At 44.1% G+C, this 18012-nt stretch overlaps 1 protein-coding gene across 1 annotated transcript; it reads right to left on the bottom strand.

Annotated features, from left to right (window-relative positions):
- Positions 1–1441: 1441 nt before the first annotated feature.
- On the bottom strand, positions 1442–15878 carry NT5C1B (5'-nucleotidase, cytosolic IB). Its single transcript, XM_054975154.1, has 6 exons — positions 15552–15878; positions 14876–15043; positions 10592–10721; positions 6111–6233; positions 4191–4375; positions 1442–2573 (listed from the first exon to the last, which is right to left on the bottom strand). The coding sequence occupies exons 1-6, from the start codon at positions 15684–15686 to the stop codon at positions 2211–2213; spliced, it is 1104 nt and encodes a 367-aa protein (XP_054831129.1). The 5' UTR covers positions 15687–15878; the 3' UTR covers positions 1442–2210.
- Between the last annotated feature and the right edge of the window lie 2134 nt (positions 15879–18012).

Below are 18012 nucleotides of genomic sequence, written 5' to 3'. Positions count from 1 at the left end.
TTTTTACTCATGTGTTGCCCCCTTAAAGAGCTCTCTCTCAAGCCAAGTACACCCACGTAGATACCCATTTTGTTACTGTAGTACTGGATCACACACAAGACTACCAAATTTGGCAGCAAGGAACAAGCTGGAGTTCGTGAGGAATGTGTGTGTAGGTGAGAATAAATAGTAGACATTTTGCACACACATCCCTAAATTTCCTCCTCCAATATCTTAGAGGCTCGAGCAGGCCAATTTGTCAATCTGAGGAACTACGCAAAAAAAAAAAAAGTGTGCATGTGTGTGGAGAAATAACTAAATGGAAATTTCCCCTATACACCCCCAAGTCTTCTTAGGAACTTCAGTAGGCCAATTCCCGTGTCTCCTGCCTTCCTTCTAAATTTCAACCACTATCAATGATCTGTGAGTCCCAGAGCAAACTCATTCTTCATTAGACTTTTGAAGGTTTCTTTTTCTTTTGAATTAATTCACAGAGTCATCTCTTTCTCTATACCTGGGAAGTATATAAAAACGCTTACCTAATCTGTGGGTGGCCTGGTTTTGCTGCTGGTGGCACAGGCCACCTTTGTGATACAAGGCCTGTGCAGACTACCTGGGTGTAAAACTTGCCACATGGGGAGGGAGAGTAAGCATAAGCATGCCCTCCCCGCCTCCATGTGATCAAGTTGGAGGGAATGCTGCTCCTTCTTGTGTATTCCTGCAGATCCGTTCCACTAGCAGAGATGCTTTCCTCATATGGAAGACGTCCTCTCGTGCAAGAATGTATTGTGTCAAGGGAAGGCTCCTTGCACTTGAGGAAAGTACCCTCATTAGTAGAACAGACCTGCTGGATCCAATCCTGTGTTTTGTAGGCTCTAGCACTGCAATCCTATGCACATATACTTGGGAATAAGCCCCGTGGAGTGCAGTGAGCCGCAGTGCAATTGTAAAAACCTTGTTGAATAGCCTTGAGTAGGATTTTGAGATTACCTTCTTAGGACTGCTCTCTGAATTATAATTAAGAAATAAGTAAACATGTTAGCTGTGTGTCGCCAGAAAGACTGCTTTAATAGATGGAAGGGAAATTGGATTTTTGTACAGATGCTCGAGTTGTTTCCTACGTAAGATGAGGAAGGTGGAATCATGATAGCAGGGGAGCAAATAGTGGTTATTCTGTTCCCCTGGGACAAACCATTTGAGGCGATTTTGAAGTGTTACGTCATGTGACTCCAGGTGAATGCAGTCTATACAAGACTTGCAAAAGACACTATAAATGTTGGTCAGAAATACCGTTGCCCATATAAGGATAAATAATTTTGTCTAATTAAATTTTTTCCATAGACATTCGTTCCTCATTCCATCTGGTCAGATTCAAACAGAAGTGGTATAGTGGACTTCTGTGCGACAGTTGAACAGGAATTACAAAACTGCTTTGACTTTAAAAAGCACAAAATGACAATAGTTCCTAAAGCCAGCTTTTATTAAAGTGGAAAAATAGTTTTTGAAAAAGAGCCCCTCCCGAATAACAAGATCAACAATTCCGACATTTCCTAATTGATTTACAGCACGATTGCACAAAGTAAGACACATAACACAGTTACTGACACACTGTTCCCTCAGCAGCCGGTGACTGTTTTGTATTTGCAGGGAGAGTGTTTTCTTAAGGCAGTAGTGATCTAGTTCAAAGTAATGCACTAAGAATCTATTCAGAGTTACTAAGCCATCAACATACGGTTCAAATCAATAAAATTCTGGATTGCATGCTGTTGACCTGACCCTGAGCTGCTCTCATGATCTGATCTACTGCCTATGCAAAAGCCTGCTGTACAGCAAAGAGCAGACTACATCTAACAATTCAACAACACCTACAAGACCCCATACTGAAGGTGTCTGTATGCAGCTGTGTGCATTAGGCACTATCTATCCGATCATACAGCAGTGCAAACGTACCAGTGAGCCATTTCAGGGTTTCTCTCGAGCACAGAGATACAGTACAGTGCAGATGTTTTCTAATATTAAAAATCCCCAACTAGAATGAGGTTGAATAACACATTAATCTGTTTAGCAGCTTATAACGTGTTTTTATTTTTGCCAAAACCGTCTGTAGAGTAAAAAAAATCAAAATACCTGGAAATGGATCAAAAAATGGGGCAATGCTTTCACAATGTAAGGTTCCTATAGTTATGAAAAATGAAACTTAACAGCCCACTGGACGCTAAAGTGGAAGAGAACTATTTCTTGTCAGCAGGGTCTTTGAGTTTGGATTTGTGGTATTTCTGCCCAATGCCATATGGCACGTGTGCGGCAACAGTACCCATTTGCCGTGCTCCCTCTATGTGAAACATCTGATCATCAAAGAAAATATGTGGCCTGATTTTTGCCAGAACTGGACCCTTGGGGGCCCCAGCGAGGAAGAGGGCTTCATCAATCTGTACCCCCCAGGTGCGGAGAGTTTTGAGCACTCGTGCTCCGGAACTAGCAGCACTCCTAGCTGTCACCAGAAAAGTCCTGATTGGGGAATCCAAACGTTCGTTCTTTGCATGGAACTTCTTCTGTAGTCTTCCAAGATCTTCCAGAAAACCTTTCAGAGGACCCTGAAAAGCACAATGTATCAGGAACATACTTAGCATTTGGCTACCATTGATTTAGAAGAGATATGTGAGGGTTGCGAAGAACTTGAAAAGGAGGGCAAGAGGAGCTGAAAGTCCCTCCCCACCATATTTAATGGAATTAATTGGATGGATCCAGACGTATGTGTCCACAGGCACAAGTATTGCACACCCACGGAATGCAGCTTGCCTGCTTCCCACAGCAGCCGGAAATTCCCCAAGAACAGGATTTCTGGGTGAATTTGGGGCTTTGAGAGGAGCGATGTGGAGAATTTGAGAAGAGGGATGTGAAGAAATTGCTGCCCACAGGGAGAAATCCTTGCACTTGTGGAAACATCTAGTCTGGATCCAAGCCCATTTCTTTAGCTTGTTATCCAGACTCCGTAATTCGCAGTGGGTTACAACATGTTTTTAAAGTGTACTTTAAAACTCTTTAAGATCTGTAATGAAGTACAAAACCAATGCTCCCAGAATCTCCTCTGTGTGGTTTTAGGAGAGAGAGAACAACTGCCCACCAATGTTTTACCCAACGTAGATACCAGGCCTACACCCGGACGGCTCCAGCCTGCAGCAGAGGGACACAACTCCACAAAAACAACAATGAATACATGCATAAAGCTACTCCATCTGATAAATTTAATGGCGAATACAGAATGCTGTCCCGACAATGGAGCTCTTCTACACATAAGATATTTAGCTAAATTCAAGATACGGAGCAGTGGTTAAATCACAAGAAAGGCACTGAACATCAGGAGGAAACTGTAAGATTTGCTTTGCCTGTATATTTGTTTCTGGGCTCAATTTAAGATGCTGGTTTATACCTAGAAAGACTGGGACCAATGCATTTGAAGAACCAGTTCTTCCAAGCTTATGCCCACCAACCTGCAATACTCTCCCTAGCAGCAACTCCTTGTTGTCCTTTGGCATACAAAAGTGAGGTTAGTGGCAGCCCATTCCAACACCTTTACTGTGATAGCCCTTACACTGTGGTATAGGCCACCACTAGAGGTTGATGTACAGAGCCCCTTCCTGGACCATAAGATTGTTTTGTTCCAAACAGCTTTTTCTTTAATCTGTTGACTGGAAGTTGTTTGTTTTCAATGGTCTGTTTTGGTTCGGGGTTTCATTTTCTGGGTTTTAAATTTATCATTTTTGAGAGATGATGCATATCATCTTGAATTGTGTTTTAGGTAATAAAACCACCATTTCCCCTTAATTCATTAATAAATTCATTAAATAAATTGTCAGTGAAGAATGTGGGATCACTTTCCTTGGAGACTAAAAATTTGGACAGTCATTTATCAGGGATGGACTCAGCATCTTGTCTTAGGAAAGAATGTTGGAATCAAAGACAACTGGTTTCTAACTTTAAGAATCTAGACTTTTCAACAAATATTTCAACAATGCTTCCAATAACTGATTAGGCAAAAACAGGCAGGAGAGGAATCAGGGAAGATTCTGCTAGTTAGCAGCAGCTGAATAACATCGGCTATGTCCCTTTCTCTTTTACTTCTGGTAGGTATTTATGGCTATTGGATATTATCACTATTATACCTGGCAACAGCCATCATGAGAGGCAGTAAAGGAAATGCATCACCATACCTGTGCCAGCGGCTTGTTCTCGTTTATCTTCTCATGCTCAAAAAACCTGTCCAGGCCATGCTCTTTCACAATGATTTCAGACTCATCGGAAAACAGAACGGCATCCCCATCAAAGGCCACTCGGAGTTGCTTATCATCATGAGGGATGTTTTTATTTCCTGTAAACAACGTGGCAGCTGCAATTCCTGGAAAAAATATTACAAAAATGGTCGACTGGGTATTCTGTGCAAGATGGGAGTGTGTGTGCTACTTTGACCCTTAGCCATTCAATAATCTTAAGGGTTCCTCTGGATCAGTATCAGTGCAATCCTAAAACTCTTCTTAGAATTGCACTGTTTATATATGTTCAACATGGTGCAAATTTCTGGACTACTTTCCTAAAATGACTAAACTCAATCCTATGCAGGTTCACTCAGAAGAGCCACTGTGTTCAGTTGGCCTTATTCATAGGTAGATGGGCGTAAGACTGCAGCCTCATTCAGCTCAGTGGGACTTACTTCCAGGTGAGCATGCATGGCATCAGGTTTCCTAAATCTTGATATGATTACTCTTGTTCACTGCATTTTATAACACTGGCCACACGTCAGTCCAATGAAAGATACCAGCTTACTTTGGTATTTCTGATTCTCTGGACCAATATGGCTGTGACAACCGATGTCTATACAATAGTCTGCTGACAGTCCAGGAGGACAGTGTTGTAACTGTAGACCTGAAAATCTGTAGTTATGTATAAAGCCATTGGGTTGTGCTTATTACATGTTGTGAGGCCCCATTATTGCTCAGCCTCTGAGTTGCATCCACTTCTGAGTTGGATCCAACCAGTTTTTCCACTGGTGAAAAGGCCATGCTGGGGATCATGGGTCCTCTGCAGACAAAAAGCCATGTGAAATGGGGGATGTAATAGGAGAGGAATTGGCAAGGCTGAGTGAAAAGTTGCCAGGATCCATCCCATTCCTGGATCCAGCTTTATGCATGCTGGGACCACGCCTCTGGTTTATTAACATTAATCCTTCATGGCTTTCTTTGGATATTCTTCTTGTTTGATTCTCGGTGGGTGACCCTTACAAAGCTGTAATAAAGGTGCACGGGACGTCCAAGAGTAGCTTAACTTAATCAGATTTCAGTAAACAGAAAAAGCATCCTACGGACCTTGCCTCCCCTTTATTGTCCTTTCACTTCCTGTACACTTCATCCCCATATTCAAGCAAAGCATTTGTGACATCATCTCCTCTGGACAGGTGTTGGCCTCTTTTCCTGATCTTCCCTGCCTTTAGCATTTTTCTGTCTCTCCCCCCACCTCTCTCCGACCTCCTAGAAGGTCAGTTTCAAATCCCAGTTGTTCATTGGCTCACAACACATCTGCAAGTAACATTCAGTCCCATATCCCCCAAAACCTGATTGGTCCAGGATCTCAAAAGAAAATTCTGCCCACTGACAAGTAATTATTTAAAAAAGAAGTGTACTTGAGTAATAGTGGTAGAAGTCCAGTCTTTACCCTTCCTGGGGCAGTATGAGTCCATCAAAGCAATCTGAGCATTCTGTCTCCTAGAACAGTAATCTTGTAAACTCCTGAATACTAGTGTTGCACAACTAAGCTTATTTCTGAACTATTTTTACTTCTCCTGTATTGTGTTAATGTTTCTCTGCTTTACAAATAAAAATGCCATTTAAATGCTCTAGACTTTAGCGCTAATTTGGCAGCTCAGGTTTATGCCACGTACTTAAATGCTTCTTGAAGCTACTAAATAGAGCCTGAAAAGGACCAGATAATAAAGAACAAAGGTGACTCAGTCTTTAAAAAAAATGAGTCAATCTAAGGTTCACAGCCTGAAACTATATATAAACTGCAACCGTGGCTTCCTGTAAAAGATACATGCATTAATCAGTACTCTTATCACGTAAGTAAGTCTCAATACAAACCTGCTTCTATGGCTTCTTGAACTTTTTCAGAGTCGGCAGAAAGGTACAGATTTGTAAGGTATGCCTTCAGGTAGCCAACGGGACTCTTCCCTCCAGTCATACAGAACCGTTCAATTAACAGACCTGGTTGGGGGTAAAAAAAGTTCAGTTGGGGAGCAGACACATCCATCCTGTGGTGAAGTTCCAGGGCAGAAGGAATGCCCAGACCCATTAACTACGGGATGGATCCAATGATCTGTTCTTCAAAATAGAATATGATCTTGGCATCATGCCAAGTTCAACAGTGTGGATCGGCTTAATCCGGCCATGCATAGTGATATCACAGTGATTACTTGATACAGACTTTCTTCTAACATTGCGTTGGAAGCAGCTCGAACTACAATACATGACGAAGAGTACAACTTAATAGGCATATGCCACACATTCTATCCCATGCTCAGCAAAGCTGCAAAAATCATACGTTAAGTTCGGCTTCCCTCCAAAGCAGAAATCTATGTACAGGCAGGTCTACCAAGACAGTACTTAGGCTACCAGGAGGTGAAGCAACTTTGACAAGGACTTCAATGTAGAGATATGAAGGCCTGAAATATACCATCCCACCCTCCAAAATTTGGGGGGAGGGAAACAGGATTTTTCTTTTCTAAAAAATTATTTTATTAATTTTTCAAACCAAAAAAAAAGAAGAAAAATAACCACTGTCTAAATTACATAGAAAACGAAATTACAAAAAAATATATAAAAAACCAAAAATAGACAATGTTAAATTATTGACAGGGGCTTTAATATTTAACACATTTTCCAAATTATCTTACAAGACATAGCTAAGAGAGGAAATCATTACTAGCACAGGAGATTTTTTAAAAAGTATTTCTTTGTATATTTTATATCTAATTCTTCCCCCATAATTTGAGGAAGGGCTTAGATTGATGTTGATGCTGAATACCTTTCTGATTTATATTTGAAATAAAATAATGTGGTTCACAGAAATCTAACATTTTAGTTCACCTTTAACTACTTTGATATGTCAATTTTTCTGCCATAGTGGTTTGCCGTAGCTCAGAATACCAATAATATATTTAAAAGTCTGCAGATTTCCAATACTTTGCTATTACCCTAGGGGGAACCAGGATTTTTCATCAAGTAATGTCCTCCTGCCCCATTTTTTCCAAAAGGAAAACTGGAAATGTTGAAAGGGGAAAACTTATAAAATCTGTTACCTTTCAGAATGTATGACATATATATGAGGATTGTTTTCAACCCCTCCCCCCTTCTTGACATTAAACTCATATTGGGTTGTACATATCCAAGGAAACCTCCAAATACCCCAATAAATATGGATTTTCCTCATGGCCGCCATATTGGAGAAGTCCACCCCCCAAAAAGAATTGCCAGGATTATAAATAAGCATAGGCCAATCACTGAAACTCAGTGAAGATACCTCACTGTCTGAAGAGGCTGTGAAGGCGACTGAAATGGTGCCCGAACTCTTGAGGGATTAGAGTATCCCACAAGACTTCACTCACCTTTTCAGCTGCCCTAATGACCTACACAGGCTGAGAGGGCTTAATTTCATCTTCTGCCACGAGATCTCAACAAGGAGTTCAGCTCCCTCATCCAACCACTAGGCCTCAGTGTGACATCGATAGTGGTGAATTGGAGGACTAGAAATAGTGGAATTAGGAGTGCTGATAGAGAAACAAATGCTCTGACAAGAATACTGTTTGTAATAATTCCAGAATATGTATTATTGTTATCTTTTGCTTTTGCTTTGTTTAGCCCTGCTCATGTTACAATGAACGCATATACATCCTGCCTGTACATGTGTACATCTGTTCATAAGAGAAAGCCAACGTGTGTTCACTTTACAAATGAAACCAGGGACCAGTATCTAGATAAATGTGCAGTTTCAATCACATGTTCAGCTGCACATGCATTGAATGTAACGTGAGAATTACTCAATACACATATAAAGAAAAATCAAGCATACAGTGTACATGGATTCCATGTGTGTTCACTGCAATGTTAAGATCATGGCTTTAATGTACACAGGTTCTGTTAAGTGACTAGCACGAGGGTTTCAAGGTGCTGTGGTGTATTTTCATTTGGTGAAGCAAGAGACTCTTACAGGAGGATAAAAGGTCACTAAGAAGAGCTTTGAAGCTCAGAATAGGTGATTCGTTTTCGTTTTCGCGGCCATGTCGGACGCTCCTCTTCGCAGGCCCGAGAGGAAACGTCCGAGCAGCCTGACCGGGTGGCTGATCTGCAAAGATTAGCCCCCAGGACTCCCAGGGAGGGAGTCAAGGTCCGGGACGCTGCAGGAAGAGCCCTCTGGCAAATCGAGGCAGGGGGTAAATTGCCCGTTTGTCCCCATGGAGGCCGGCAGACGTGCGCGGCACCTTGTGTGCTGCCAGGCCACGGAAAACGGCAAAGAACTGGACTAGGCGGAAGCCTGTAAGTAAGCGAATCCCTTCTGTTATTACAAGCGTATGCGAAGGAGTGGTGGGATCTGAAGTTAAGAAGACTCGGATTTCTTCCCCCTCGCTGAGTTTCAGAAGGTTGGCGGTCCCCCCCCCCCCACCTAAAATGGCAGCGAAAAAACAGAGTCCCGCTTTGGGCAAGTCAATTTCGGCTGCCCTGCAGGGGAAAGTGGAGTCGCTGGAGGAATTGGTGAAAAGATCGGTCATCGAAGCCATAAAACCCTTTGTTGACAAGCTGAATGAAACAGATCAAAGGGTGGGCTTAATTGAGAGCGATGTGAAAGCCATTAAGGAAGCAGTGGGGGGGGCAGAGAAGTCTGCTTGGGAAAATGCGTCACTCATGAGAGCAATGAACAAGGAGCTAAAGCTGGTGGAAAACCAGCTGATCGGGCTGCAAGTGGAACGAACACAGACTGTTTTGCGTCTCCAGAATGTTAAAGAGGAGGAAAACGAGGATCTAAGGGAGCTTGCCTCGGAATTATTGGCGTCACCCGCGAGGGCAACTAAGGAAGAGGTGAAAAGCGCCATTTTGGAAGTCCGCCGGGCTTCTTCAAAATATGCAATGAAGCGGCAGCTGCCTCGCGAGATTTTTATTGAGTTTGCATCCAGGAAGGTCCGAGACACTATTCTATTTAACTCATATAATGCGGACTTGGACTTTCTGGGAAATAAAGTCAAGATACTGAAGGACGTTCCATTTCTAGTTCGGAAAAGAAGATTTAAGTACAAAAAACTCGCAGCTCTCCTGAGGGAACGAGGGATAAAGTATAAATGGCTATTTCCGGAAGGAATTTGGTTTAATTATAAAGATCAAGCCTACAAGATAAACTCAGAGGATCAGCTAAGGGATTTTGTGGACAAAAATCAAGAATTCGGGCAAGATACCATGCAAAATGAAGAAGACTCGAAGCCTGAAGGGAGGGGGGAGGCAGTGAGCGCAGTGGCTGTAGCTGCTCAGAGAGAACTGCGTCCGAGGCCCGGGGGGGGGGGGGGAAGAAAATTTAATATGGGTTGTATTTTGTATTTTGCAAGGTCAACCACTCCATCATTGCTTTATGAAGGCTTAAATTTTTAACCATGGCAGTATGAAGGGAAAACATTGTAGTGTAGTGTTTATTGTTTGTATGTAACCCCCCCTTTTTTCCAGCCCTCCTTCCCCTTTTCTTTCTTCTTTCCCTTTTCCCCTTTCCTAGTATTTTTGTAGTTTTTTTGTAGATTTCTGTTTTAGATATTAAAAATAAAAAAATTTCAAAAAAAAAAGAAGAAGCTCAGAATAGGTTTTCAACTAGAAGGAATTCTTTGGGGGCTGCTAAAGTCCACAATTCCAGAACCAATCAGAACAAGACTGGAATAATGTCAGCAATTGATCTGACAGAACCTTCCTGAAAAGGTATATAAGTGACAGTTGAGGGAGGCAGCAGAGAGAGGCAGCTGGAAGGCATTTAGAAGGCAGAAGATCTTCAGGAAGAAGTGACGAAAGCTACCAACCAAGACCTTCCAAGAACTGGATCAGTGGGAAGCTGAAGACAAGGAGGATCTGCCATCAAAGAGAAGGCGGGAGAAAGAGCACAGATAGGCTAGAAAGAGACAGGAAGACCATGAAGCAATCGGAGGTGGTCCTCCGCTAGCATCAACAAGCTGCCGGATCAAATCTGGATATTCTCTATCACTAAGCTTATGAAGGTCTGGCTGGGATGGAGGAGTAGGGAAACCTGGCCTTTGATTTTAGTAGGGAGAGTGACTGTTAGAGCATCATCTTCGTAACAGTCCTTTACTGTGGGACAGAGTGGCATATACATTTGATTTGCAGTTGTTGTTGTTTTCCTATTTAGGAAAGTGGGAAGGTGTAAGGAATGAGCTGTGTTGAGTGGCGTTAATGGGAGAGGAGAAAAGTGTAGAGTTTGTTCTTACAAAAAAGGAGGCTTGCAACATATGACATGAGAGAGGTTGAGAGCATTGCAGCCATGTGCACAGATTAGAACATTATTCTTCAGACTCACTCACCATAGTGGTTAATGCTGTTGATAAGTCTCACACCCACTTGGGCATGGTTGTTTGTCATGAGTACGATATCAAACAGATCTTCATCATGTGGGTAAAGTTCCCGGAGACGGGCATTGACATGTTCCAGTGCCTGTGGGTAACAAATATTTGAGTGCACGTGCAAACGTTGTAAACTTTTTCATCTGACGATCTGATGGGATGATGGCTGGGGGCTCAGCCCAAAAAAACCGCACTTGCTGGTCCAACCTGAAAAACCTGTTCTGCAAAAGCCTTGCCTTGGCCTCTCAAGGGGGCCAACTAGGGTGTGTTACAAAAGGAACAAACCCTACCGTAACCTTTGAGAGTTACAGAATGTGAATCATGCATTTTATAGTCTTTCTAAAACATACAATTCAAAATGTTAACTTTTGTTACCATACAGTGTCACACAAACATACAGTACACAATGAACAAAACAGAAATATATGACAAGTTTTTTGTCCAGGAAAAATTAAAAGTTCTGGGTTTTACCTTTAAAGCCCCCCCCAAACCCCCCTAAGGCTGGCATATCTGAAGGACCACCTCCTCCCATTTTATCCAGCTAGCCAGTTAAGATCTGCCTCACAAACCCTGCTCTCTATTCCCTGCCTTCAGAGGTGAGGTGTGTGGAGACAGGGCTTTTTCAGTAATGGCACCTTGCTTGTGGAACACCTTGCCCCTTGAGGCTCACCTGGCACCCACACTGCTTTCATTTCGGCACCAGACTAAGATGTTTCTTTTCACCCAAGCTTTTAATTAAAAGTTGGCTTTTAAAGTCTATTTTAGCTTGGAAACCACTGTTTTAAGCTCTCTGTGGCCTGTTTTTATGGTGCACGTTTTTATGCTGGCCGGATTTTTAATGCTAGAATTTAATTACTATCTTCTAATGTTTTGTTTTTATTATTAAACCTTAGCAGGTTCTTGGAGAGGTGGCATATATCCCTCCTCCCCCACCAAATAAAATAAATAAAATGTTATAGGGAAAAAGAAGAGGAGGAGGAGAAGATGGAGGGCAGCAGCTTTCAGCAGTAGCCACAAAATCGTTTGAATTCCTACTAACAATTCCATGGACAGAAGGCTTTCCAGCCAAGGAGCACAACTTCTCTACTTCCCCCTCCCAGTGCAGTCCCAAATGCCCCCGGAAATGCTGCTTCTAGGGGAAGGGGGACCACCAGGAATAGCTTGGGAGGGCTGGAGATAAGCCACGGGAAGGAGGGAACTGACAAAAATCACTCCCCCTTCGAGCTGTGGAAATATTAGACAGGAGCCAATTCCCACTCTGTTGTACCCAATTGCACCGTCCTAAGGAGAATTACATCTTTCTAAGTCCATTGAAATCTATGGGCTTAGATGGTTGTAATTCTGTTTAATCTCAAGTTTGTGGGAGCCAGGGGTGACTAGCAGGCAGAGAGCAGGTACAACAAGAGTTACAAAAAAGAATTGTATTTATTTGCATACTTCATTTCTATCCTGCCTTTCTTCCCTGAGGGAACCCAAAGCAGCTTATATCATTCTCCTCTCCTCTATTTTATTCTCACACCAACCCTGTGAGGTAGGTTAGGTTGAGAGAATGTGATTTGCCCAAGGTTACTCAGTGAGTTTCCATGGCAGAGTGAGGATTCGAACCTGCATCTTTCAGATCCTAGCCCAAAGAGTCAAGATTTTCCTTCTAGGTCAGGAATCAGATGTTACATTTGTTTCAAAGTGTGCATTCACGCTAGCACTCTGGTTGCATTGGACTCCCATTTCAGTTTTGTCCTTCTGTGCTGAAAAAGATACAGCCTCCCCACCCCTCTCCCTCACATAGGGCCTGTGAACTTGCACAATTCTAATATTGTGAAGTAAAAAGGTAATATTGAATGAATGAAAATGGCAAATGGCTGTATGAGTATGATATGTATTATTTAAAAAACTCAGTGGAGTGTAGGGGCAGGAAGATGCAAAAATAGGAAGAGGCCTGGAATAGCAACAATGTGAGAGAACTTTTTATCTTCAGTGAGATAACAGGCTTTCACATCAGAAGTCTAGAAATGGAGAGCTACACTGTGTCACATCACACAATGCAGTGCAGATTGCACCATATGGTTCTGCAATTTTCAGCAGCAGATGACTGGACAAATTGCCACAGACAAGACGGGGGAAAATTGGGAAATGCTGCTAAAAAGAGAACAAGCCTCCTTCGCAGCGATTGTGAATTCGACTAAGAATGGGCATCAAAATCCCTATGGATCACAACAGAAACGGTCTACACAGCCCTGGCAAACGCTGAAGCAGAGCACTGCTACCTTCGGAAGTTATTGCATGAACTTAACTGCACATCAAAGGATTGTTACTATATTGCCATGTTGTTCAGAAACACAGGACGGCTCTAGCATAGTCCAAATTATACATGTTCACATGTAGTTCTGTAGGCTTATATTGAGATACCTTATTGGGTCTCTGTTATCCTTTCTATCAGTAATCCAGTAGTTTAATCATAGGGGGAAAGCCATAAACGAAGCACAAAAGAAATGCCTCTGATGCCAAGGGCAGGAGAAAACCATCTGTAAGAAGACTGAGTTAGTGCTCTAAGATATGCAGAGGTAATGCCGGAGAACTTTACTTATTTATTTTTGTCATTTATATTCTGCCTTTCTCACTCAGACTCAAGGCGGATTACATAGGATGTCCCTTACAGATGGTGAGTCTTCAGTCTATTTTTCTTGATTCTCCTTGGCAGTGCAATTCAGTATTACAGTGTCTGGGTTTCAAATGCAACAAAGCAATATGTGAAACTGAGAGCCCCTGTGGTAGAATAGCTGGACTAGGAGAATCTGGGAGTCCCAGGTTTGAATTGTGAGAGATACAGTGATTAGGATTTTCAGTATTGATCCCAGGGAGTTCTTGAACAAAACATGCGGATTTGGGAAAATGTTAAACAAGGGAGAGCTTTTTCAATCTAATTATTCTGTTCTTTAATAAAGATCCACTCACTACTTTTATGGCCACCCTCAACAGTGGCATTCCAATCGAGGAAGCTGTTGCAGAGCTGGTGTGGGTTTGAGAATAAACTGTGCTCTGAGAACTCCCCCAGTTCGAATCTCTCCTCTGCTACACAAACATACTATGGAGCCTTAGGCAGGCCAATTTCTCTCTGCTACTCCCCACTGCTGAAATATGGGGATATTAAAGCTGGCTTCCCTCACAGGGCTGTTGTATACAAAGTGCTCTGAAGGCTGAAAGTGCTATACAAATGCCAAGTATTACTATTTTGTGTAACCATTCGTACATGAGACTAACCATGCCATACTAGGCGGTTCTACCAAGGGCAAATAATTCAATCCATTTTACTGCCTCAGAAGGCTATCACCTTGTTCAGCTGCATGTCTAGACCAGATCTAATTTAATCCTCAGATGGTCTAATAACTTGATACTCTGATGTAAGTTTTATTGATTCATTTACTTTATAGACAAGATTCCCAACTCTGGTTTGGGAAATTCTTGGAGATTTGGGGGAGAAGCCTGAGGAAGGCAGAGTTTGGGGAGAGAATGGACCTCAGCTGGGTATAATGCCATAGAGTCCACCCTCCGAAGTGTCCATTCTCTCCAAGGGAACTAAGTTATAATTCCAGGAGATCTCCAGCCACCACCGGCAAATTGGCAACGCTAGCAACGAGACAGCTTGTGGTATTCTAATTTCCAGCAAACAGATCTGGCAGGTTTTTTGTCTTGTTTTAATAGCCTCTCTAAACAAAAGCAACTGTAGGGCACAAGAGAAAGTAAAGCTTCTCTTCAGCTATTTTTGATCCTTTTAAAAAACATTGCCTTTATCCAGCTCTTAGGCTGTTTGAACATGAAAACCAAGAGCCTACAGTGCCATTTTGAGCCCAATGGAGTCAGGAGTAACTCTGCTTGGGGTGACCCTGTGAGGATCTGAAAAAGCTTTAGGCAGAACCTTAACATTCACCTCAGTGTCTTGCTCATTTGAGACTCCTCCTCTGTAATAAGGCCGAGAGCTCTCAGCATCATCCCACCTCCAGTGATGTTGTGTTTAAGGAAGTTCCCCTCTTACGGCAGAAACCAGGGAGCCATTTTTTTCAAGTTGTGTGCCTCTGACAACACTTACGTAACTTATGTAACATCCTGCTCCATTATTTATCGGCTGCTGTAGGCAGCAAGTGAGGCAGGAAGGAAAGGAGGTCAACAGATGCATTTTTTGCTTTGCGATGCTGTGAAGGGAGGGGAGCCTGGGCGAACTGTTGTGTATCCCCCTTCCGAGTCTGTTACCTTCACAAAGGAAAAAGCCGGCCCAGGCTTCAGCGTGACGCTCTCATTCGACTGTTGATACTCCACGTACTTTTCCACACCGTGTTCCTCATAGATCTTCCTCTCTTCCACCATATCAAAGAGAACCCGGGACGACACCGCGATGGTGATGGCATTTTGAGGCTTGGGCTATGAGAAAGGATTTGGGGCTTTTTAAAAAAAAGGAAATCAGGACAAACCGTGAAGGAGTTGCTCGGGGGAGGATGAGAGGATGGCACCATGGCGAAGAGTGTGAGAAACCAAAAGCCAGGCATCACATTTTAAAATCAAGCCCAACCCAAATGCAGGCAAAGCAATTGCGCAAGCTTTCGAGTTCTCCAGAACTCTTCATCAGGCTGGATGTCAAAGCAATAAAAGGGGGGGGGGAATCTTTCAGGCTGAGCCCTGAAGGCAACAAAGGGGCAGCCATGTTGGGTTGCCAGCTCCAGGTTGAGAAATTCCTGGACATTTGGGCTAGGGAAGCATGGAGGGACCTCAGCAGGGTATAATGCCATAGACTCTACAGTCCAAAGCAGCCGATTTCTCCAGGGGAACTGATCTCTGTTGGCTGGAGATCAGTTGTAATTCCGGGAGATCTCCAGCCAGGTTGGCAATCTAGAGGGCGGGCAAGAGGCTGGCCCAGCGCGGAGTCACTCACGGGCCGGGGTCTCTTGATGGTGGTGAAGCTCTCGTAGGCAGCCTTGGCCGCTTCCCAGTCCTGCTCGGCTCCGGCGGCTTCCTCCTCGGACAGCTGATCCTTGGCGGAGGCCGGCTGCTCTTTGGTCCCGCTCATATTTTTGGCTGGCGGCGGCGGCGGCGGCCCACCGGGGCTGGAGAGTCTCTGCGGAGCGGGCAGACAAAAGGGCGCGGAGGGGACGGTCAGCGGCGGGCGGGCGGGCAAGCCAACGAGGCGGGCATCCTCCCGCCGCCCCGCCCGCCTCGAGAGGGAAGTGGCTGCGGCCCCCGGCGGAGTTTCTCTTTCGAGGCGGGATGCCGCGCCCAGAAGGCGAAGGAAGCGCGCTGGGCCTGCAGGCGCCGCAGGCTGCGATGATGATGACACACTCCGAAGGAACGTTTACCTGGGAGGAAGGCCCGGGAACGGCATTGCAGGGAGTGGAGGCGCGCCTCCCTCCAGGATCGCCGCCTTGCCCGCCATGGGGCCCCGCATAGGACGAAGAGGGGAAGGAGAGCCGGTTCCCAAGCGTGGGATCGGACGGGAACGGTCTAAAAATGGGAGCCGGGGGGTGGCCTGGAAAACTGGGTGAAGGTGACCTAGAAGTAGGCCCCTTGCTCACGATCGGCCGGGAGGCACCCTTCGCTTCCACGTCTCAAAACGGCTCCTTTGCGCTACAAGCCACTTTCCCCCGAACTCCAAAGCACGCTTAACTGAGGGAGCGATCCCTAGGGAGCGGAAGGGGTCTCTTTACTCCATTGTGAGTATGCATATGATGGGGTTGCATCGCCAGCCCCAGTTTGCTTGCCTGGGAGCAGATCCCCAGCCTAACTATTCTACTGGGAGCAAGATTCGGGTCCGAATGGCACCTTAAAAGACCCAACTAGATTTCCAGGTATGAGCTTGAGAATCAAAGCTCCCTTTGTCAGATGTGGGGAAGGGAGCTCTGACTTTCAAAAGTTCATACTCTGGAAATCGAGTGGGTCTTTAAGGTGCTATTGGACCCAAATCTTGCTCTTCTGCTACAGACTGACAGGGCTACCCACCTGAAACTATTCCATGTAGGTACATAGATGAACACGGGTACCTGTTGTTGCTCTCCAGGGTCTTTCACAGCACCATTTAAATGGAGGAAACAAGGACTGAACCTGCTCCATCTGTGTGCAAAGGAGACGCTCTGCTACTGAGTTGTGCTCCCTCCCTGATATAACAAACTCGTGCATCTGCCTTATATTAAATCATACTGTTGGTCTGCCAAGGTCAGTGTTACGTACTCACGACTGGCAGCAGCTCTCTAGGATCTCATGTTGGTGCCAGGCATTGAATATGAGACCTGGCATGCACAGCAGATGCTGTACCACTGACCCAGTTTTGTCTGGTGCAGCAAAAATAAGCAGGAATCTAGTGGCACATTAAAGACTTAAGATTTTATACCAATTATGTTAATAGTCTTTGACTGTGCAATTGGGGTCCTGTTTATCAAGTGGCACTGTTGATTTCTGGGGGGTTATGCCAGGCGGAATACATTTTAGAAATTAAGGATGAGGCTGTTTGCTTTCTTACTTTTGGTTAGATTTTGTTACATCGAAACAATAGGGTACAAAGTTTATGTTAGTCAAAGGTTACAAACGATGGACACTTGTGTCAGGAATAAGGTGTGCCTGTAACAGAGGCTTAGATATCCTTGTTGAGAAATCAGTCATAAGATAACAACATAATAAGAGCCCTGTTGGATCAGACCATCTGTCCATCTAGTCTGGTGTCGTGTTTCATGGGCTAGTTGCCCTGCAGGACCAACAAATGTCATAGAGGCCAAGACCTTCCATGATGTTGGCCCCTAGAGCTGGTATTCAGAGGTTTACTGCCTCTGAACATGGAAGTTCTCTTCATTCGCTATGGCAAGTAGCCATTGATGGGCCCAACCTCCAGAATCTGACAAGCCCCTTAAAGCCATCTTTGCTCATGGCCATCATTGAATTCTAGAATTTAATGACTCATCTAGTAAAAAAGTATTGCCTTTGTTCTTCCTGCACCTGTTGCCCATCAACTTCATTGGGTGCTCCCAACTTCTAGTACTATGGGGGAGAGAGAGAAAAGGAATACTTCCTTTTGTCCATCCTGAATATAAAAGGATAAGGTGGTCTTCTCTCCTTCAGCCTGCATGTGATGCCCAAGGCTGCCAGGAATGGTGGCATGTGCTAATAAACTTGACTTAAACCAACCCTGCCTATTACATTAGTTATCGTAACTAACCTAGAAAGGAAAATCATCAGCAATCATTGTTGGGGGCGGGGAATAGGGTGAAGGCCCAAACTTCCTTCCCTAGCAGTAAAAAGACATTCACAGTGCAATCCTAAGCAGAGTTACGCCAGTCTAAACTCATTGATTTCAATGGGTATAGACTGGAGTAACTCTGCTTAGGATTGCACTGACTGTCACGTGAGAG

This window comes from Eublepharis macularius, chromosome 1 (assembly GCF_028583425.1).
Source record: "Eublepharis macularius isolate TG4126 chromosome 1, MPM_Emac_v1.0, whole genome shotgun sequence".
In the NCBI taxonomy this organism is placed as follows: Eukaryota; Metazoa; Chordata; class Lepidosauria; order Squamata; family Eublepharidae; genus Eublepharis; species Eublepharis macularius.
Note: the sequence above shows the minus strand (reverse complement) of the source record. Positions and strands in the feature narration are given on the sequence as shown.

Coding starts and splice junctions, on each gene's coding strand:
- NT5C1B (XM_054975154.1), bottom strand. CDS start 15,686: ATGAGCGGGACCAAAGAGCAGCCGGCCTCCGCCAAGGATCAGCTGTCC. Junction 15,044..15,551: donor CCATCAAGAGACCCCGGCCC/GTGAGTGACTCC, acceptor CCTTTCTCATAG/CCCAAGCCTCAAAATGCCAT. Junction 4,376..6,110: donor TCAAGAAGCCATAGAAGCAG/GTTTGTATTGAG, acceptor TATTTTTTCCAG/GAATTGCAGCTGCCACGTTG.